At 39.6% G+C, this 24,000-nt stretch overlaps 3 protein-coding genes across 3 annotated transcripts; all 3 read right to left on the bottom strand.

The window, feature by feature from the left end:
* Positions 1 to 3,201: 3,201 nt before the first annotated feature.
* LOC102529655 (olfactory receptor 52H1) lies at positions 3,202 to 4,273 on the bottom strand. Its single transcript, XM_015238360.3, has one exon. The coding sequence runs from the start codon at positions 4,234 to 4,236 to the stop codon at positions 3,289 to 3,291; it is 948 nt and encodes a 315-aa protein (XP_015093846.1). The 5' UTR covers positions 4,237 to 4,273; the 3' UTR covers positions 3,202 to 3,288.
* A 6,081-nt stretch (positions 4,274 to 10,354) lies between these two features.
* On the bottom strand, positions 10,355 to 11,401 carry LOC102529932 (olfactory receptor 52H1-like). The gene has a single exon (XM_006203436.2). It carries the CDS (start codon positions 11,386 to 11,388, stop codon positions 10,435 to 10,437), a length of 954 nt encoding a protein of 317 aa, XP_006203498.2. The 5' UTR covers positions 11,389 to 11,401; the 3' UTR covers positions 10,355 to 10,434.
* Positions 11,402 to 22,975: 11,574 nt separating this feature from the next.
* Positions 22,976 to 23,926, bottom strand: LOC102532681 (olfactory receptor 52H1-like). Its single transcript, XM_015238361.1, has one exon. It carries the CDS (start codon positions 23,924 to 23,926, stop codon positions 22,976 to 22,978), a length of 951 nt encoding a protein of 316 aa, XP_015093847.1.
* Between the last annotated feature and the right edge of the window lie 74 nt (positions 23,927 to 24,000).

Raw genomic sequence — 24,000 nt, forward strand, 5'->3', positions numbered from 1 at the left:
ATCATTGCAATACATAAAACTGCCTGAGTAAATCACCTACTTTTGTAATTTACCCTTTTGCTAAACTACAAGCTTCTTGGTTGTAAGCAGCAGGTGTACTGGCTCTGTATCTCTACTCCCAGTTTGTATGCATTTGCTTTCAAATAACAGGTACTTTGAGAATGCTATTGGACTGAAATTACGACATAAATCTTTTGTAAATTTATTTAGTGATATTAAGTTCAAAATGGCAGATACAAGGCATGAAACCTCCAACTGCCCCCTTTCTTCCAAGGCAAATGTTGTAAATCTATTCTACAACTCATCTTTGGTAAGCCCTACATTATTCTTCTGAATACAGTAACTATGTGAAGTTGCCTTTGGCATATGACAGAGCATATACACAGTATCTGGTCTAGGCACATGGTCTGGCTAAGATTGCAGCAAATGGGATGGTGGAATGAGTAGGGCTAAAAATCCAAGAGGCAACAAAAATGGAATCACAAAGACTTAAAGAATGGCATGTATGGGACATCTTGAAAAGAGGATGTTACGGACACATTTATGGATCCCTACTATTTGTAGAATACAGTTCTAAGTTCTGAGTTGAGGAAGATAGTAAGTCAATTCCTCTGTTGATAATGTCTTAATATCTAATATCTAACATGAGAGATGGGAATTTGCAGAAAGGAATAGATGTAGGGCAAGACCATTTATGTGTGAGCAAGTTAACTGCTGATTTTTGTATAATAATCCTCTTTAATCCAAAGCAGAATATGTGATTTAATTCATGATTTGACAATGGGACAGAATATTTGCAACCAGTCTCACCAGAAGGAGCCATCAGCAGCTAGGGCAGTAAATTTACACTTGAGGGAAGAGCAAAACCGGGCTTAACTTGTTTTCTCCTCCCATAAACAGAAAAAGGGTGGGAGGATTTTAAACGACAATGATGATCTCTGCTTTGAACATGATGAGTCTGAGATGAGAATATCAGTGAAAATTAGTGAAAATCCTAACATAACAGCTAATTTTAGAACAGTGTTTTACAGCCTGTGATGCACATTCATCTCCATTTTGCTTTTAAAACTAGTACTTAAATTTATCAAGAAGATCACATATTAAAAACTAAGATATAGAATTACCAACCAGCAGAGTCACCATTAAGCCACAGTAATAAAGGAACTCTGCCGAGAAGGGTAGAAAAATAATAACAGATAACTGGCCCAAAGACAGAGGATGGGAGAAGAAAATGGAGACCGTGCAGGAGACAGTCCCTTCCTTTGTTGGTTTTTCTAGGTCATTAAGCCTCCGTGGGAGCCATTCGTGCGTGTCAGTGAATAACCATGGGTTTGAGTTCCTACCAGGATGAAAGGAGTGTGTACTTTTAAATGATCTCAGCTCAGACTCTATTTATTTATTATTCCTTCAGCAAACTTGTAAAAATATCAGCTCTTGGCCAATCCATGTACTCAGCAAAATGGAAATGACAAGAAGAGTTTAAAAGATAACCTCTTCTGATACAGCATTTTTGGCAAGCTGACACAGAAAGCTGAGTCCTCATTTAGTCAGTGGCATGACTGCCGACTAGTGGGGTTCACAAGGACGATAAAGACAGGCTCCGACAGCCCCGGATTCTCTGGAGTCTGTTTTCAGAGGAGAGAGGCCGTGTTCAGTGGGGATATCACCGAATTGGAGGGCAGCAGATTCTACTCTAGCTCCACATTTGTAACTCTTTGCTATGTGCTTTGGAAAACTCATTTTCACTCTGTTTCCTCTTGCAAGAATGAGGTCTGGATGATTCCCGTCCCCTGGGGTCTGGCCCTGCCCCTCCTCATCCCTTACTCCTATCCCACCTCCCTCTGCTCCAGCCACACTGCCTTTCTACTAACTCTCCTCCTGCCATTGTCTTCCTCACCCATCACTTTATTAGGCTTCATTTTTCTATTGACTATATTACTATTTGAAAGTAACAAACATTTGTTTTCCTGCTTCTTCTTTGTCACGCTCCCTGGAATATAAGCTCCGCAGAAGCAGGGCAGAGCCTCTCCCTGTTATTGATCTTCATATCCTGAATGCTTAGAACAAAATTTGGAATATAGTATATACTCAATAAACAATTTCCAGATGAATAGATAATTTTCAAAACAATTATTGGAAGAACTCTGGATATCTCTTTGATTACGACGTATTTTCTCCACACTAATGCTCATGGAATTTGAATGCATCTTACGTTGAATGTATTACTTTGCTGTAGTTTTCTCCTTCCCACCGCACTCCTCACTACAGAAATGTATTTTGTAATTGATTTTCTCTTTTAATCAAGGAAATGCACTCTGTAGATAAGAACTCCACAAGTCCTCTGGCCATTTTTTTTTCTTTAGTGTCCAAACAAATTGGCTTGAGGTCTCATCTATGTATTGTGGGCAGTCCAGCCCTCTTCTCAGTCTCCACCTACTTTGGGCCATGTTCTCCTGGGCACCATCTCTGAAGCTCACTTTCTCAATATGTCTTGGAGCCTAGGAGCTACTCTTTCCTCCCAGCATAGGTGCCAACAATTCTGGCATTCATAACTATATTCTCCCGCTCCCATTATAGCACTGGTGATAGAACTTCCTGCTTATAACAGACTTGTACCGAAAGGTTTTTGGGGGTGGGGTGGGAGGGTGACATTTAAAGGGAACTACAAGTCTCAAAAAACTTATAAAACTGTGCCTTGATTTCTAACTAGCGAAACAGTTCTCAGAACTTTCTGAGATGCTCTTCCCGGCTTATCATCCTCAAATTTGGCTTAAATGAAATTTTCCATTTCTTTTTTTAAAAACAGAAAAAAATAAAGGGAACTACAGAAACATAACATGGACAATAATTAGAGCTGATATTATCATAAATGCCCTAAATCCATCGACTAATCCCCTAAATGAAAATTTTCTTCTTGATAGTTTCAGTTTTAGTCTCTCTTCTTCAGTGTCTCTGTCCCATTTAACACATCTTCCTTTTTCCGTAAGTGCGAATCTCAATTTCCACATTTTTACTGCTTTTTCTATATGGAGTAATTTAGCTCTTTGTCTTCCCCTCCTTCTTTCTGAGCATATCCTGTGCAACTTCATGTTCCACAAGCAAGCAGGTCTTCCAGGATTTTTTTATACATACAACAATTTCTTTCATATAGATTATGTCACCTTCTTGGTACACAAAATCACTTGTAGACAGTTCTTACTTTAAATATCATTTGCTTTTTTTTTAAATTCTGGATACATTAATAGACATTATAAACTTATCTTAGCTTTTCCATTGGGCAGTGGAACATCATTCTTTACCTTTGGTAGAAAATAGTATTATGACCTTATCTCTGATCTGCTTGGTCTTTACTCCATAAACAATGGGGTTGAGTGCAGGTGGGATGATAATGTAAAGGTTGGCAAACATGATGTGGAAGGTGAGGGAGACATTGTGTCCAAAGCGATGGGCAAGAATGGAGAAGAAGGCAAGTGTATAAAACATGAGGATGACACAGACATGGGAACCACAGGTACCAAGGGCCTTCTGGCGGGCTTCTTGGGAGGGGAGGCGAAAGACAACACAGAGGATGAGCGTATAAGAAACAGCAATGAGGATCACATCGGAGATGACCGTCATGATGGGAACACAAAAGCCATACCAGATGTTGATGGAGATATCAGCACAGGCCAGCCGGGCAACTCCGATATGTTCACAGTATGTGTGGGGTATGATGCGTGTTCTGCAGAAAGGCAAGCGTGTGAGCAAGAAAACATCTGGCAGGATGATGCAGAAGCTTCGAAAAGAGATGCCCACAGCAATCTTGATGATGGTCTTGGGGGTTAAGATAGTGGTGTATCTCAAGGGAGAACAGATGGCCACATAGCAGTCAAATGCCATGGCCATCAGGATTGCTGAGTCCAGGACAAAGCTATAGTGGAGGAAGAACATTTGTGTAAGACACCCTGAGAATGTGATTTCTCGAGCCCTAAGCCAAAAGATACTAAGTGTTTTAGGAACTCCCGCTGTGGACAGGATGAGGTCAGTCATGGCCAGTATGGAAAGAAAGAAGAACATGGGTTCGTGAAGGCTACGCTCCACCATGATGAGGTAGAGAAGGATGCAGTTTCCCATAACAGCCACAATATAGATGATACAGAAGGGAATCCCAATCCACACATGGGCTTGCTCCAGGCCTGGGATCCCCACCAGAATGAAGGGTCCTGGGTTGTAACTGCTTAGGTTGAAAATGACCATGGCAGACAAGGTGACACACGTCCCAGCTCCTGAGGACAGTGGGTGATAAAGGACAGTCAGAGTCACTCTCACTTCCAACCACTCATCATTACTGACTCCTAAAGGTAAGGTGATCGGCTAATTTATCATTCAAAGTAGGGCACCTTTGAAGTGATAAAAGGTTGGTGTTAGAACAATGGTGGGTAACACGCACAAACCAGATTGTCTCAGATGTATTGGGATGTATGGGCATTCTATCGAGAACATCTTCTTTCTTTTGGCCACCTCTGTTGATTTACACAACTTTTCCAGGCAGCTTCCCATATTGGCTATAATCACTTTTTTCATTATACTGTATACCCTTGATACAAGCTAACAAATGACAGGGTGTACTTTCCCATAGGTTGGTGGATTATAGTTTATATGATGTTACATACATTATTAGTTAAGATCTGTCACTGTGGATTATCAATCTCTGCCCCAAGACAATTACTTATTCTTTTCAAGGCCACCTGATAACTGTGGCTCTTAGATATGTGAAGTCAATACCACTTTACTGTCATCCAAAAATTCAGTTCAACAAACACTACCTAGGTTCCTACACTATGCTGAAAAACAGGTGTAACTTAAACTTAAATTTTTAAAGTACTTTACAGTTGAGCTTCATGAGCCCTTGCTCCTACAAAAATACTGTTTTCTGCCACCCTAACACTATACAGCTGCATAATATCTCAATATTTTGAATTTAATAACATTATTGGTCAAGACTTCCGTACAAAAGACGAATTTTTTTCTTTTTAAATACATATTCTATTAGATAGACACATAAACTCCAGGACGTATAGTCTCTTAGATATACAAACGTACTTAGTAGTACTTAAAATCTCAAGCATACCTTGACCTATACTTACATTCTCACATGCATTTTACCATAATTTATTAACCCACACATAATCTTACACAAGGCAAACTCCCTTCCCCCACCTCTGTCTTACACAGATCTACACGTGTGCACACATGCATGTGCACACATACCCACATGCACATACCATAGCCTCACAAGCACACACACCAAGGAAAATATAAACAAAAGATTTCATGCCTGAATTTTGACACTGCCATTCTCTTTGTAAATTCCCAAAACCTTTACTCTGGGAGTTAATCTTTTAAAGACTAGATTCTTGAAATTTTACCATTTGCTCCAACAGGGATGGACTTGGAGGGCATTATGCTAAATGAAATAAGTCAGACAGAGAAAGACAAATACTGTATGATATCACTAATATGGGGAATCTAAAAAAAAAAATACAACAAACTAGTCAGTATAAAAAAAGAAGCAGACCCACAGATACAGAGAACAAACTAGTGGTTACCAGTGGACACACGGGGGGTGGGGACGGACAATCAAGGGGAGGGGTGTGGGAGGTACAAGCTATAGGGTGTGACAGGCTACAAGGATGTGCTGTACAACACGGGGAATATAGCCAGTATTTTGTAATAACTGCAAATGGAGTGTAACCTTTAAAAATTGTATTAAGAAAAAGAAAAAAAAAGATTCATTTTTCAAGTAGGAACAAAGGTGAGCTGTTCCCTCGAGGCTAGAAGAGAAGGAAAGGGGGCAGCTGTAGACTCCTGTTGTTTGCTGGACAAGGATGTTTGTGATTCAGTTGTCCAAGTTATGATTAAATAACATCATGCACAAAAAAAGGCTAGGTTCTTCAATTTTCTTCCTTCTCCAGTAATGCATCTACATAGAAAGTGATTTAAAATTTAGAAATAACCAACCATATCACAAGGCCAGGGACTCCCAAGATCAGCACTAGGGAAGAGTTTGTGACAGCCACATGCCTCAGATACTTAACCTGACAAGGCCAAAACTCAGGCCCAACCTTCTCCCTCCCCTCACTTTGATCACATTCTTAGGCCCAGACCACCACACCTTCCATCTCCCAGGCCAGTGCTTAGTTTCTCCACTCTTCCAATTTTGCCAAAGAGAAATCAGGCACTCTTTTCTTTCGGACCTTCCCTTATCGATAAGTAAAATCATATTTTTTATAGCAACTTAAACACTCCTCAACAGTGTCTCATCATTCATATGTTCTGGGTTCTGGGAACACAGTCCAGAGTTCAGACGGTGGTCCACAGTCCAGCCCCTTCCTTACATGATCATCTGTTCCAATCATCGGCATTCATTTGATGGAGTGTGTATCCAAGTACAGGAGACCATGACTTCAGCTTATAAATGGGAGTTGCTCGGGACAGAAAGTTACAGTGCTCAGTCCATGCCCTAGAAAATGGAGCCCTGAGCTTTTCATTCACTCTCTCTCCAAATCCTAGTCCCAAACAAACCCCGCCAAACAGCCAGCACTCACCCAGTCTTGGGGCTTGGGTCAAACGGAAAGAAGAAAGATTGTGCTGATAGTCACACAGAAAACCTGTAAGAGGCGGGGACACACCAACCAAAGAAATAAGTGGAGGGGAAAGGAAAAGACTCAAAGGTTTAGTCCCTGCTCATTTATTTATTTTTTTCTGTCCATTGTTCAATGTGAGGAAGAGGTAAATAGTTAGGGCCTGAGGGACCTTAACACCCTCTCTTCTCACTCTCAAGGAAAAGAGTATAAAGAAGATTATATTAACCCTGCCCATGCCTGTGAGTTAACACTACCTCAGAGTTTATTTATCTTATGCAATTATAGGTGAGCTATATGCCCGCAGGTGTGTGGCCTTGTGTGTGCCCACTTGTCTGATCACCTAGGTTTTGAGCTCATGCCCTCACCAGGGAAAGGACTTTGAATATGGTACTTCATATCTATTAAAAGGTGATGATGTCTTACCTACTTCTCAAGATTATATAAGGATTGACAAATTAAATAGGGCAGTGCTTATAAAATGCTTAACACAGTGGCGGACTCACCGTGCACCTGTTAAAATGATTATACGGTCCATTTCAAGATAGCCTAACATTGCCTTTCAGAGTAAGGATCCAGGATCTTCATTCATAAGCTCTACAATGCATTTGTGCACCTTTTCTTTTCCCCTGAAGGACTGGTTTTATATGTGGATGAGAGCATAAAGACTGGAAAACAGGAAAGTGGGTTGGAACTGTCTACATCAGGGCAGAAGTGGAACAAAAACTGGATGCAGATTCCTCTGAAGGACCACATGGGATGGACCTGCCGGGCACCAAAGGGCTCTTTGAAACATCCTAGGCTAAATATCCCACTTTAGCTTCAAAATCGTCTGGTCCCAAGCTGCATTCACTGCCCCCTCTCCAAACCTGTTCTTTCAGTGTTCCAAAGTTTAGCAAATGTCACACCTCACTACTTAGATGAATTTTTTAAACTACATCGTGCTGCTGTTTCCTCCTAAAGATCTCTTGAATCCATTCTCTTCTCTGTCTCCAGTGCCCAGCTACCATCATCATCTCTTCCCTAAGGTACTCTAATAGCCTCCTAAAGTATCATTTTATTTCTGTTTTGTCTCCCTCAGTGCATTTTCCACACTGAGGACGGACTGCTCTTTCCAAAATGTACATCAGACTATGTTGTTCCTTGGCTTAAATCTCATTTTGTTCTCATTGGAATCTTTACTTGCTGTATCTTCTACTTCTATTTATCTTCATCCTGGTCTTTGGGAGGCTGTCATCTTTTCATCATTTGAGACTCAACACAAAATGAAACTTCATTATAAACGTATCGTGGTTAAAACAAATAATTAATGAAATACATTCCTGTGGGGATACGTTTAGATCTGCCTGTTGGTACTGTGAGGAGTCCCAGATCTCAGTTCGTATCTAAGAGGCTTTTGTCCTACAACTCTAACAGCCAGCTTAATTTCCCTACGTGTGGTAAATCCAGTCTTTCTGCCTATATGTCTACAAAGATATTCAACAATAACCCTGAATACTGGGCTTTAAGAGTGCTCCTTTTTTGCCTTTATCTAGTCCACAGGCAGCTTTCCTTCTGGTTGGACACTGAGCACAAATAATTCCATTGACAATGGCTATCTTTTTATATCTAACATTGAGACTATTGAAAATATCAGTCAAATGCACACCAGTGTTTAGTTTGATGTACTATTGAGTTTTCTTGGGCCAATATTTTTAAAGGAAAAGTACGTACATTTAAGTAGTGAAAATTCCCAGTTCTTACCTTCAGAGTACTCTGGGATGATATGGATATTTATGGAGACATTTGTCCTTTTTGACTAGATTTAGTGGAAAAGAACTGGCCATAGGTAAGTTGTATGTATTTTATATGAACACCTGGTCCAAACAAAAGGTTGTGAAGAACTTACTTAGAGCTTAATGTTTCCATAACCTGGTTTAATAAAAGCATATTTTTCTAGTAAATCAGTTACTGATTTTCATTGGACTAAAATACAAACATATTCTGGTGTCCCTTCTCTATTTATAATTCACACCCTAAAAATGTAAGCCACACCCCCCACTCTTCACCCCCAATTAAGTAACAGCAAACAACAAACCAACTATTACTTTACATACGAATGTTACGGTTCTATCAGCACAATGTAGGAGAGGTGCCTCAGCATTGTCATCCGGGAGCACAAATCAGCTATGTCAGCAGAATGGAAGCCCCCACAATTCAATTACTATCATGTATGTAACAATTTGTTCAACTGGAAATCATGTTAGTCTTTTTTTTTTATGATTAAGAGATGAAGTGGTTAAAATGACGAAGGTGGAAATTTCCATATGCTGGGTTTAATATTTTGTACATATTCATTTTGACCCCTGTCAATTACTTGAACTCCCATTTAGCGATTTCGTACAACATGGAATCAGAGTTATTTCACAGGGACTCCTTAGCCTCAGACAGAGATATTCTGTTGGTTTGTTTCTAATTGTTTTTTCTTTTGGCTCTACTTTCTCTTCTCCTTAAACTTCAGACTACCTTTATTTATACAGATAATGTTGAAAACAACATGTGTGGCTGTCACCCAGTAAAATGATATACTAAAATTTGACTCCCTGAGGTCAAAGACCATATGCTTCTTATTAAAATTTTATGTTGAGAATTATTATAGAAATATAAATCTAGGGACATGAATGGAGTGGTAGTGTGGAGATGGGAAAGCAGTCTAGAAGGAGAGATACCATGTAGAACCTTGGTAGTTTGATTCAGATGAAAAGTGATGAGTGTTTGAACCAAAGTGGTAAGAGAAGGGGTGTTTACACCGGACTGGGGAATCTGAGAGGTCGTCTGGAAAGAAGCAGTAGGCTTTAAGATCATAGTGGATATGGGAGGAAACCTGACATCAGCTACCATTGGCACCCACCAAATACCAAAAATAGTTATTTCTTAACTGATTCAGAAACTAAAGGACTTACTAGACCAAGTTAAGCATACTGGATTTGAAGAGATAATGAATAATATAAATGGAGATACACTTTGGCATGAGACTACAATTTTTCTGAGATATACAAGAGAGTTGGGACCAGCAGTGCTTCTAATTGGTCAAGTCTGAAACCCACATCTTAGTCTGTATGTGCTTTTCTATCTTATTGGCCATAAGAATTTGGCTTCCTCTGTGTATTCCTTCTTAGGGGACTCTACCCATCCACATCGCATTTGGGTTTCTCAAAATTAAGTAAAAAATGAGCTTTAGATTTCATCATTGCCTTCTTCCTTTGTCTCAAATAAACCCCTGCGCTCTCAATTTAATAACTACATGGGTATTTGCCATTCATTTATTTGCTAAACAATGCTTATGCACACAGTACATGCCAAGACTTATGCTTCAAGCTGTCCAGGTACGGAATGAAGCAACCAAACTAAAACTCTAGGAGCTCGCAGCATCATCATGGTAGAAATTCCTTGTACTACTATGATGTATAAACTACTCTGATGTATAAATCTGAAAAAAAAATCAGATTCCTTAGAAGTATCTTTGTAAAGAAAAAGAGACACTAATCATTTTGTTTTCATTTAAAGTTTTGCAATTACCTTAGGGAATTTAAAAGAAATTAAATTCTTTTAGGTTCCAGAAACAAAAATATATATGTTATTTCCTAGACTAAAAAATTTTTAGAATGGCTGAGAAGACTTCTGCCTAAAGCAACAAAGGAAGCAAAACCACGTTTCTGACTAATAAGGAATTTTTTCATTAGGCTCTTCTCTGGGGCCAAAGCAACAAGTGCAGTCTTGAACCTAATGTACACTAGGAACTTGCCCCTGCCTCCTAGGCTTCAGGCAAACATCAGTGGGACCCCTTAGGAAACAGGAGAAGAATGATTTTGTCTCGGATCTGCTTGGTCTTGACCCCATAGACAATAGGGTTGAGTGCAGGTGGGATGATAACATAGAGGTTGGCAAACATAATGTGAAAGGTATGAGGGACATTATGTCCAAAGCGATGTGCAAGGATGGAAAAGAAAGCTGGTATATAGAATATAAGGATGACACAGACATGGGACCCACAGGTGCCCAGGGCCTTCTGGCGAGCATCTCGGGAGGGGAGGCAAAAAACAGCACAGAGGATGAGAGTGTACGAGACAGCAATTAGAATCACATCTATAATCACCGTCATGATTGGAACACAAAACCCATACCAGATATTGATGGAGATATCAGCACAGGCAAGCCGGGCAACACTTATGTGCTCACAGTATGTGTGGGGAATGTTGTGTGTCCTACAGAAGGGCAGACGATTTACAAGGAAAACGCATGGGACAAAAACACAGAAACTCCTGAAGATGATTCCCAGAGCAATTTTGACAGTGGTCCTGGTCGTCAGGATAGTGGTGTATCTCAAGGGTAAGCAGATGGCCACGTAGCGGTCAAAGGCCATGGCCATCAGTATAGCTGAGTCTAGAACAAAGCTGTAATGCAGGAAGAATAATTGGGTGAGACAGCCAGGGAAACTGATTTTCTGAGGACCAAACCAGAAGACGCTGAGAGTTTTGGGGACACAGGTGGTAGACAATATGAGATCAGTAATAGCCAGCACAGAAAGGAAAAAGCACATGGGTGCATGAAGACTGCGCTCCACTGTAATGAGGTAGAGAAGGATGCTATTACCCACAATGGCCACAAGATAGATAAAACAGAAGGGGATGCTGATCCAGATGTGGTACTGCTCAAGTCCAGGGATGCCCAGAAGGGTGAAGGCACCTGTGTTGTAGCCAGTCAGGTTGTACGTGGCCATTGACATCCGATGAAGAGCTTCTGTGTCCTAAAATAAATTGTATATAATGAACATTAAAATATTGTATTGCAATTCTCCCTGAACTCTTGTCTTAGGACCATCACTCCTTTTTCGGATCTACCAAGAGAGAGCCTCCCTTTGCTATTAATAGTGAAGGTCATTTCTTCCAGAAAAATTCCCCAGAGCCGTACTCCTGGTACTAATCCCCAGAGCTCGCCAAAGTCTTCTTCAAACTGCATAAAATGCTATTTCCATTTTAATGCTCAAGTTTTTCCTGGCTCTGTGTAATGTGTTGCTGTATAATTATAAGAATAGAGAAAAACAATCTAACCACATGCTGAGAGAGAAAAAAATTAGACAAGTGAGGCATAATTGGGAAAATAAGGAGATAATTAATCTTTACAGACTCCTCTCATGGGCCAGACTCTTATAAAGTATGATCTCATTTAGAACCATCTTGTGAGATGTTTATTTTTATCCTCCTCTTTTTTTTTTTTTCCTTTCCTTTTTTTTAATAGAAGAAAAACTCTGAGAGCTATCTTACCCAAGATCTCATGTTCTGTAACTGGCAGAGCCAAGATCCTTAGAGTCCGCAGACAACAGTTTTTGCTGCTGCTTCACACCAGGTGACTTTCTCAACACACTGCTCAATGTGAAGAATTGAGAAGAGGCGGGAGACATAGAGAAGGTATAAGGAAAGACATAACACGGAACCATAACTTGTCACACCACCCCTATCACGGCTGCAGTGATTTTCCTGACACTAGACAGTCTTGGGATTTGCAGATCAGAATGTTTTCTAAGGCTGTGTTGTTTGATGCCTTACCATGGAGAATAATATGAGAAAAAGATTCACAAACAACTCAGTCTCTAGCCCACTCAGACGATTTAATGAGGAAATTAGTTTAAGTGTGCTTTTGATAAATACCGAGGCGACTTCTAGTGGAAGAAATATAGAATTTATGTATTCTAAATTCTGGGTCAAGATAAAAGGAAATAAGCAACCTCCAGAACAAAAGGTAATATTTTTTAGAATCTTCATTATTCTAGACAAATCTAGAACTTTTTACATGTAATCACTTTTATGATCATCTTAACAAAATTGTGAGATAAATAATAACGTTAATCACATTTTAAAGATGTAAAAACTGAGAGAGAAGTTAAGTAACTGGCCAAAGCCACCCAATGAAGAAATGGTAGAAATGGGAATCAAATCCAAGGGGTATTTTCCTAGACTTCTATGTATATGACCAAAATTCTCTGTAAAGTCTGTGGCAAAGGGTATACACATGATATGTGTATAGTAAAAGATATTAAATAACTCAAATAAAAAATATAGAAAACCAGAAGCACAAAACAACTTAACAGCCTAAAATCAAGCACATCACTTATGATTATAAACGTATATTGTTGAATTCCTATATTTAGAAACATAGGCATGAATCAAGTCCTTTAAATAAAATCCAATGTCACATTGCTCTCATGAGAAAGCTCTGAAAGAAAGTAATGGAGAGGGTAAAAGGGACAGATAGACAAGGCTTCTTCAGAAAAAATTAAAGACAAAGGAAGCAAACCTGACAAAATGAAAATCAAAAAGTGTAAAATTTAATTTTAAAAGCATTAAGTGAAGCAAGAGATACTTTGTACAATTAAAAGGAGCACTTCTAAATGAAGGCATGTCATACTGCCTGCAGACAGCTCTTCTAAACACTCATTTAAAATGAAAAATAAATAACGCATCAATCTATCCATTTACACACTTCTTCTCTTTTCTAATTATTAGCCTTCACAGACTTCCTTGTAATTCCCTTCACTCTTTGAAGACACAAGCCCAGCTATTACCTGCAATAAATTTAACATCCTTGCCATTCACCTACCCAAGACTTGCCCTCAAAGTATGTAGCATCATCCTGGATGGCTTTATTTTGTTGCAGAGGGTCAGCCACACAACTCCAGGGCCATACCTTTGAAGTACTGTAACCTAAAATTGACTAATGTCACACATAACAAATGTATTTATTGTATCTGTTCAATTATGTGGTTCAGCTAATACTGATTCTCTCTTCAACAACCTTGAGCCCTGTAGGGTGTTGACTTTTCACTATGATTCATTCAGGATCCAAGTTTCTTTGCATCCCTTGTTACATAAGGTAAATTCTATGAGTCACCATTTTAACAACTCTTTTACAAACATTTTGCTCCCCTTGCTCCACTGACCTTCCATTTCATGTATGTGTCTAAACTCAATTACTAGATTAATAAACCCAGTAAGCACTCTTGGTCATAATGGAAATCACTTCTTAACTAGGCACACTTGTGTTCCCCAAATTTCATGATCATGCACGGTTAACTTAATCTTCCACCCTGTCCAGTGGTCCAACAGCCTGATCCTGTTCAACTCAGTCTCCCTCTGTGGCTTTTCCCCTCCTCTCCTCTAAGCACATTCACCACCCCCAACCCCCTCTTTCTCAACAGATAATCTTTTATTTGACTTCAGAGAGAAATTAGAATCCATTAGCTATGAAATCATGTAAGATAGCCATCACATCTGCCTATTCTCTACCCTTTTTCCTTGTTATAGTTGGCAAAAATGCCCCTGTCATTTCTGGGACCAAAAACAAACTCATACCCTTTATGTCAACCTTCCCCTGTCATCAGGTACCTTTCATTATCACCCATTCTCTTTCTTGCCTTTGTCTTCAACCTAGTCCTTTAAAACATCTGCTCCTTCAGCACTGAAACAATTAAAATGTGCTCAAATGTCTTCCCAACTAAATTATAAAGAATTATATTCTCACCTCTATAACTAAATACATAGTTGTCTACACTACTCATCCCCATTCTCAGCTCCCACTTACCCTCTGTCTCATGTTAATCTCATTTCTGTCCTCACCTTTCCACTGAAGCAGCTGTCACTAAGGTCACCCATGGTGTCCACAACCCATCTTTCAGTCCTGATGGACGTCTCAGCAGCCTTTGACACTACTGATCATCCCCTCAGTCTGGAAACATCCACTTAATGTTTATCACAAACTTTTTGAGTTTTTATTCAACATCACTAACATTGTACCTCATCCTTGACTGTTTCTCTTACTCTGTAGCTCTTAAATCCTGCTATTTCTCAAGGCTTTGCCTGAAGCCATCCTTTTCCTGTCCATACTTTTCCTGATCTATATCATCAACTCTTCAGACTCCAATTAATAGCTATACATTGCCTCTCCCAACTCTTTAGCTCCCATTTAGATCTTTCAAGACACACATATCCATCTGCACCGTGGATGTGCACCGTTTTTGGGTATCTCATGGGTACCTCATATTTAACATTTTAAAAATTAAAATTAAAATTCATCGTATTTCTCCACAAACTTAATGCCTTCTACTGTGTCTAATATTTCAGAGAATGTTAATATCATGCAATAAATGAGCCAATAGAGAGATCTGAAATACCTCATTTGTACCTTCTCTCTTTAAATCCACCATAGACAATCCATTATATTGATCCAATTATCTTTTCAATCTAAATTAAAAATCCTTAACATAACTAACAGAGTCTCCACAATCTAGACTTACAACCTTTTCAGACTGCTTGCTATACTCTACAAATGCTTGCCAGAAAAATCCTGCATTTTCTAAAAATACACATGTTAAAAGCAATGTCCATGTGAGAGATGATGGTAAACTCCTCTACCACTTCATTTACAGTATTTAATTATTTCCTCATATATTTTTACTTCAGTATCCACTGAGACTCCTATCTTTTCTCTGAAGATGAATAGAAATGAGGCCAATGATGGTGGAAACCCATGTGGTGAAGAAGAATGAGACCACGGCCACTCCCTAAGGCTGAGCTAACACAGTGCAAGGTGTTCAAAGTAGTACCCAAGCACAGAGTAGTCATGCATTGATACTGTGCTTCTCTGAACAGTGGTCATTTGGATGAGTAAAAGTCTAAACAGATAACGTGTGCTATTCTAAACAAAGGTAACCTAAAAAGTGTTCTTTCCGTTCCTTCAAAGTCTCCTGACAGTGAGGCTATGCACATACTTCTCGCTTGACAGAACAAGTATTCTCATCCCTACTCTTTTCCCCAAACAAGGCTAAGTTCTGTTTATCATTCAAGTCTTAATAAAGCCCCTTTTTCATTCAGTTTAAACATCTCTTCCATGGGAACCATCTTCCTGATCTCTCTATATTTAGAAACTTTTATTTTGTACATGTATTTCCTCTTTTCTGAAATTCATCTTACTTGTAACTAATAGTTTATCGTCATTTATTTTCCTGATAGACTGCAATTTCTGCAAAGACGAAGATCATGTCAATTTTGTTTAACATTTTTTTTTGTTTTAATAATATCTTCAATGTTTGCACAATGGTAGCCCTTAAAAGGTGCTTATTAAATATTTCTGGAATTGGATATCACCAATGAGTCAAGACAAAAAGAATATTCTCATTGTCTCTGAAAATGCATTTGCAATCATTAAATGTCTATTACTATATAAGTAAAGGAAAATGAACCTGTGCAAACTGCCAGCTCAGAACATGCCAAACCAGAAAAACGCTACAGGCATTTCCACTAAAGAAAAAACAAAATCATCATTATCCTTTTTATTAACATTTCTCAAGAAGTTCTATCCAGGCAAATCGGATATTTTTAGGACTGATTACTTTTGTCCATGTCCTTTGTCTCAGCTTAGGTTTTCTTCCAGGAAACCTTTCCTTAACCCTCAAGACTGAGTCCTCTTATTCACACCCACAGAACCATGGACTTATGAAAGCACTTATCATAATTTATTACATTTATTTGCTTATCATCTCCCTTTCCTGAGTGTAAAGACATTTTCATATTCCTACTTTCATTTCCTTATCCTAATTTAATTTCTGTAAACACTTAAGTTTTATTAAATAAATGAATGATGCACAGACACAAGCTCCTGTGTGACACGGGACCTTTGCACTTTTGCAGCCACATCCCTTCCCACCCCTCCTCTAGTCTCCCTTCTATTTATTCCGTATTCTATTAAAGTGCAGGTCAATGAACAAATGGCTAAAATAATGAATTAATTCATGAACTAACACACAAAGACACATTTTTACACATATACCCAGAAATTGTGGAATCACAGGTACGTAAACTCACATGAAATCATATTATAGCCCCCACTTAAGAACCCTAATCTTAGAGTCGAGGCTCTGGAATTTGCACTTAATCTCTGCCTCTTTTTTGATTATCCCAAACAAACTATTTGATTTCTCTAAAATGTCTATTTCCTCATAGAATTTTTTGTGAATGGAAGCTTTGTAAGGAGATTTTTCTACAGGAGAAAAGTTCTTAATTCAATGAGTGGAAATGTTAAGCTCTCAATAAATAATGACTAGTGATGACATTACAATCACAAACAAAGGCAAATACACACGGACGGCAGAAACTTTCAAATCGCGTGAAAATCACAGAGCCCAGGTCCATTCTTTAGATCCAAGTTCTCAGACCATTTGTTTTTGGCTGTTGAATTGTGTCCTCAAGACGGCCCCAGTCCTACTTGTTTCCTTTTGCTTTAAGTACCCATCCTCACTCCAACCGCTAAGATTTTTAAATCCAGCCTCACGTCTGCATGTTATATCCAGGGGAAAGCTAGACTGAGACCACCTTGTCTTTTCTTACTGACTCTTTGTCCCTCCTCTGACGTCCTCTGTAGGTCCGGCCTTCAGTCAGCTGCCCCGGGATCTGGGCCTGAGCCATGCCCTTGGCTTTCCAACCATACCTGCCCTCCCAGGTAGATCTCACCTGGGGACTCCCCGGTCCCTGGGCCCTTGATGAGGGTGGACAGAAGTGGCATCCTCAAGGTGCCAATGTTCTTTCTCTTCCTGGGCCTTTGGAGAAGGCACTCAAGCTGGTGGGCCCTCAAGAGGCTCCAGACGTGAATCCAATCAGTGAGCTGTGGGCTGCGCGGTAAGGCTGTTCCCAGAGGTCTTGGTCCTGCAGTCCTGAGGTCCCACGGGCTGGGGTGGACTGAGTCCCTGCAGGCTCAGGTCTTCTGGGACAGGAGTATCTGAGCAGACAGAATCTCCTGGGCTTTCAAAATGACAAGTGTTCTCTCCACTCCTGCTAAAGATGCTTACGTGATATTTTGTGTATTTGTTATGTATATGTGTGTGTGTGTCTGTTTGAGGCGACCTGCATTTCTTTGCTGTTATTTTGTTTATGTTATAAATTTCAATCATTTGTGTAAATATGTATAACGTTTGTTTTAGTATGAAAATGCGAACAGATTTATAGAAGAAAAGATACAGAATCTTTTTTTCTGGTTCAGGTTTAAACAGGGAATACCCTAGTTATCACAAATCATTCATATTGATCAAATGCTTGAACTTTCATATGAAACTCCTTACACATACAGTTGTCATATCTGTCAATGTAGACATCAAAATATCTTTAGAACCACTTTCTGAGACAGCATGGAAGGGGGCAGGGCACAGCCACTCAAGGAATGACAGCAATTTAACACCAAAATGGTGGAAGATTCACTGAAATGGTGGAAGATTCAACTCCTAGTTGGCCTTGAGGATTAAGAGGTTTGACTTCTAGCAGATCTTGAGCTTCATTATATGCTCATTATAATAGCCTGATAAATAACATACCTGCAGGTGCCATGATAGTCTCAAAGCTAGCTGCAAAAGGCCAAAGAAAGGGTGGTGGCCCAATCCCTGGGAATCCCAACCCCTTCCCCAGGGCAGTTGGAATGATCCCACCTGCAAGGTGTAAAGCTACTGAGCTCATAAAAACTGACAACACCACACCTAGTGGCCCTTTTCGCTCCCCCCCCTTTGGAGACGGCCCGCACTCTGTCTATGGAGTGTGTGCCTACTTTTACTTTAACCTGAGCACCCAATTCCCACACCCCTTTCCTTGCCTCTCTCTTGCCTTACACTCTATGCAGTTTGTGTCTCTTTAAATAAATCTACCTTTACTCAACGGTGGCTCACACTTGAATTCTTTCCTGTGCGAAGCCAAGGACCCACACTTGGTGGGGCACGTCCCAGGGGCTCAACTGGATCCTGGGACACGATCCTCCTCACGCCCCACATCCATTCTCCTGCATCATTTCCTCCTTCAGTAACTATTCTTGTTACTGATCTAAAGATTTCAATTCCACCCCACCAATCTACCCTCTCCTCCGAAGCCATAATAATCTTTCTAAAATAGATATATGATTGTCATCTCTGCAGAGTCTTTAGGATAAAATAAATCTCCATTAGCATAACATACAAGATCTAGCAATTTCAGGCCCTTAACTTTCTCTTCAGTTCTGTCTCCTGCCACTCATCTCCAAAACACCCTGCATTCCAACTGATCTCTTTGGATTTTCACACACACGTAATTTTGCAAGCATCTTACATTTGCATATGTTGTTTCTTCTTTCAGAGAACATCTTTCCTATTCTTTTCTGTCTGACTCAGCTTAGAACCTAGCATCACTTCATTTGGAAAGTCATCCCTCAATCACCCCTGTGTTTACCCTTTGCCTGGGGACTAACCACACCATGTTTCAATTATCTGTGTAGCTCTCTGTCTCTACCTTCAGAAGGCAAATTTCTTGGAGTTGAGGACCTCATTCTGAATGCTCACTATTGTCCACAAACTATGCTTTCAATCTATGTCCTCAATTATTATTAGTAGTAGAAATATCATCATGTATCTATATCACATTTATTTATATAACATTTTTATATATTGAAGTTACTAATGCCAATTAGAAAATAACTTTATATTACTTGATGCATCTAAAAAAGGCCTAAAACTTCCTGAAGTTACAGCACAATACAGAGAAAAGGAGAGATAATACTGAATTGTTAAATCTTAAGAAACCCTTTTTAGCTTATGGTGATAGCAAAAACTCAGATCACATTAGAATCATTCGACAAAAGCATACCTTACATTAGAACCTCATCTTTACTGTAACATTTTGTCGTCTTCTCCCAGTTCAAACTTTTACCTCCACCCTAATTTTCAGAAAAGTGTATATCCCATGACAAGCATGATTAGTAGAGAAGAAAATAAGGAATTGTGGACTCTAACAGCTGCCCAAAATTTACTTTTGTCTTTGGGGAGGGGTTTATTCATGTTTTCTATAAATGCTTTATGTATTCAGATACAATTTTTGAGGAAACAATTGTTGTTCTGATTAGAATCAATGGTGACAAATATAGTGTAAGCACTGCGGTTCATATGTAGAGCCCAGGGCATTTTAATGCTGATACCCTGCTGTGTGTGTGTGCGTGTGTGTGTGTGTGTGTGTGTGTGTGTGTGTCACCCAAGGTCAGGTGATAACACATCAGAAAGACAAAGAACCTGAGTGATTATTAACAATGATGCATGGTGGTTTTACAAAGTGTTCACAAACTTTGTGATACTGTTATCTTCAAGAGGTAGAGCTTAATTCCCCTCCCCTTTCGTACATACAGGCTGAACTTAGTGATTCACCTCTAACAAAGAGCATGTGGTGTGTGTAGCAGGGTGTCCCTTCTGAGACCAGCCCATAAGAGGCATTGAAGCTTCCTTCTTGCTGTTTCTCTTGAATTGCCCCATCTGGAAGCAGCTGGCCTCCATGACATGAGGACAAGCAGCTTGTGTGAGGAGGGATTGAAGCCTCTCACCAACGAACAACACTATGTAAGTGACCACCTTGGAAGTAGACCCTGCAGCTCCCACCAGCCCTTCTGAAGCTTGTGACCTCAGTAACACCTTGACTGCAACCTAGTGAGAGACCCAAGACAGAACCACCTAGGTAGCCACTCCTAAATTCCTGTCAGGCAGAAACTGTTTTAGATAATAAATGGTTGTTTTTGTTTGTTTGAATTGCTAACTTTAGAGGTAATTTGTTACACAGCATAGATAACTAATATGAAGAGGAATGAAGGTTATCATTTCATAGCCCTACCCATGGATAAGGAAGTAAAGGTCAAGACAGGGTATACAGTTCTTGGCCATTTAGGCTTCTTAAAGACAATCCGCTATAATTCTATTTGAATAACCCCCTTTGAAACTTACTTCAGCAGAAGAGGTCCCCTATCCTGTATGTGTGAAATATGGGAAGCACTATGAGTAGCTATAAAAGGACTTCAAGATCACTCCTTTTTCACAACAAGTATTTACTAAAACTAGGAATAATATGTCAGGCCCAGGAAACTAGGCATCAAACTGGACTCTGAATATTCAGAGATAAATAACAGTCTATTTACTTGCGGACATAAATTTCTAAGGTCAATAGACTTGTAGAACAAAATTTCAATACAGAATGAGAATCATAGGTAATCCAGAGATGTCCATGGAAACTGAGTGCAGGGGTATTAATACCACAGCTTAGGGATCAGAGACCATCTTGAGGACTATGTTCACTTACTATGAGTCTTGAGGATGAATAAAGATTCAAGAAAAACACAGAAAAGGTATTTTGAGCCAAGAGACCAGCATGTGCAAAGGCTTAGCAGTATCAGAGGATATGATGCGTTTGGGAAATGTGTGTCATTTAGTAGAGCCATGCGCACATTTAGTGAAGTGCTGAGAAACAAAATTGCTGAGGTAGGCAGGCAATCAACCATGCATTCATGCATGCAGAACTTGAATCATTCAATACAGATACAATGAACACTCAGTAGGAACAAAACACCATGACAGACATCAGTAATATAGTGAAAAGTGAATCAGACATAATGCCTCTCCTCGTGGAATATTCAATCCTTTGAGGAAGGCATGCATTATTCAAATATTCAACAGACTATAAGTGAAAAAATAATCACTACCTTTGATAACTGTTATGAAAATCTGTAGAGTGTTCTAAGAGTAAATGACAAAGGTATCTGATCAGGCCTGGGGATGATAGGAAAAGATTCCTTGAGGAAAATATTTGAAAGATGAAGATAATTTTAACTAAAAGCTAATCAAATAGAAATGTTTTTTGGGGCTCTTGCTATCTGTCAGTTACAGAGCCAAACCCTTCAGAAGCATTATTGGATTTAGTCCTTACTTCCTTCCAAATCAATAATATCCTTATTGTTTCTATATCGCAGATACGACAAATGATACATAGAAAGTCAATCCAAATTGTTCAGCTGTGAAGTAAAGAATTGCTAACTCTGCTTCACATTATGCTACATTCTCTCCAGCAGGCTTAAAAAAATAAAAAGAGAGAGAGAGAGAGAGAGAGAGATTCCAGTCACAAAGAAAAGAATGTGCAAAGGCCCTTAGGCAAGAAGGAGGAAGATGTGAATACAAGCACCTTAGGAACAGGTAGTATTTTGTTTGTTTGTTTGTGGTTCATATACTTAAAAATGTTACCAGCAACAAAAGCCTTTTTTAGTAAGTAAATAGACTTTCCAAGGAATTGTGTTGAAAGATGATATTCAGCTTAACAGCATATTCCTTGCCCTAGTTTACCATTCATTCATTTGTGTATTCATCCAACCTACATTTGTTAAGGCATCTACAGGAAGCACATAAGCGGAATCAAGGGGAAAAGGCTTGAGGCCAAACACCGACTGCTGGCTGCAATTTACCAACTCCACCTTTGGATGGAATTGAGAAATTTAGCAAATCATCCAAGCTTCAGTTTCCTCGTGTGTTCATGGAGTTCTTACCTATCACACAAGGTTTGAGGATTGATTGGGATGTTGTGTGAACGGTACTTTGCACATTGTTTGGGATTACGTGAAAACCCATTTTTTTAATTCGATTTTACTTTACTGTGTAACAGGTGCTGTGGCTGCAGATGTGGCTAAGACATGTTCACTGCCTTCAAGGATGTCACAGATTAGTGTGGGAAAACACATAAGGAAGCAGGCAATTCCAGTACAGAGTGACAAGAGATCTGTCTTTACGAAACACAAGGGGCCATGAGGACACAGGGGAGGGTACTGACATCATCTGGGGACAGGGCAAGCTAGTCACGACTCTTACATCACAGCTGAGTTTTGAAGGAAAAATAGGTGTTTTCAAGGAACATCATGGGAATAGAAACATGCTAGGCAGAGAAAACATTATTTCAAATGCAAATAGTAATTTTTACGTCTGCAAATATGTGGATTTTTAAGAACCTGTTTACTTTTGAAATAAGGGATTCATATAGTCTGGGCCATCCCTAATTAATTCTGTAGAAAGTAGAGCCTGTTCTTTAGACTTGGAAGTTTTTCTCATCCAGATGGTTATTGAACTTATGAGCTTACTTTGTGTTAAACAAATTTAATCTCACAATAAGCCTATAAATTAAGTACGATCTTTTCTTTTATTTTAAAAAGAGGAAACTGAACCAGGATAAAAGAATCAAAGAAAGAGTAAAAATGTTGTGCTTTGACATTTTTATTGTAGAAAATTAGGAGCCTTCCATCTGATGCCTATCACTTTCTTGGTCCTGGAATCCTTACCTTTCTCCCTCTAATTTTACCAATAATTTTCTCTAACAGAATTGAGGCCTTGAAATTCATAGGAATTGGATCCATTATTGAGGCTTCCTGCTACTTATTTACAAAAGAAATTCTATTGAATCAGTGTGATTACTTGACTTCCCACAATTTTTCTCCTCACCCATGTTCTTATCCCCAGGTCACTGCATATCTTTAGGAAAGAATAGAAAGATGACCTTGTCTCTGATCTGCTTTGTTTTGACACCATAAATGATGGGATTGAGGGCGGGAGGGATGGCTACATAGAGGTTGGCAAACATGATGTGAAAGGTATGAGAGATATTGTGGCCAAAGCGATGAGCAAGGACAGAGAACATGGCTGGTGTGTAGAATATGAGGATGACACTGACATGAGAACCACAGGTGCTGAGGGCTTTCTGGCGGGCATCTCTGGATGGAAGATGGAAAACAGCATGAAGGATAAGAGTGTAGGAGATGCCAATGAAGATCAGGTCTGAGATAACAGTCATTACAGGCACGGCAAAGCCATACCAGATATTGATGGAGATATCAGCACAAGCGAGTCGGGCCACCCCTATATGCTCACAGTATGTGTGAGGGATGATACGTGTCCTGCAGAAAGGCAAACGCTTCACCAGGAACACGACTGGCAAAATGACACTAAAGCTCCGACCAACAATGCCCACCATGATCTTGACAATTGTCCTTGGTGTCAAGAGGCTGGTGTATCTCAAAGGGGAGCAAATGGCCATGTAACGATCAAATGCCATGGCCAACAAGATGGCTGAGTCCAGAAAAAAGCTGAAGTGGAGAAAGAACAACTGAGTGAGGCACCCAGCAAATGTGATTTCTTGAGCTTTCAACCAGAATATGCCAAGTGTTTTGGGAACACATGTGGTAGATAATATGAGGTCTGCAGAGGCCAACATTGAGAGGAAGAAGAACATGGGTTCATGGAGGCTGTGGTCCACAGTGATGAGGTAGAGAAGGATGCCGTTACTTGCCAGGGCCACAAGGTAGACAGCGAAGAAAGGAATCCCAATCCAAATATGGAACTGCTCCAGCCCCGGGATGCCCACCAAAATGAAGAGGTCTGGATTAAAATTTGTTGAATTCAACGTGACCATCATGTTGACTGTCATTCCCTGAGGACAAAATATCACAGTTGACTCCAGGGACAGACAGCCCATGAATTCCCTTTCAG

The sequence above is a fragment of the Vicugna pacos genome, chromosome 10 (assembly GCF_048564905.1).
Source record: "Vicugna pacos chromosome 10, VicPac4, whole genome shotgun sequence".
Taxonomy (NCBI): Eukaryota; Metazoa; Chordata; class Mammalia; order Artiodactyla; family Camelidae; genus Vicugna; species Vicugna pacos.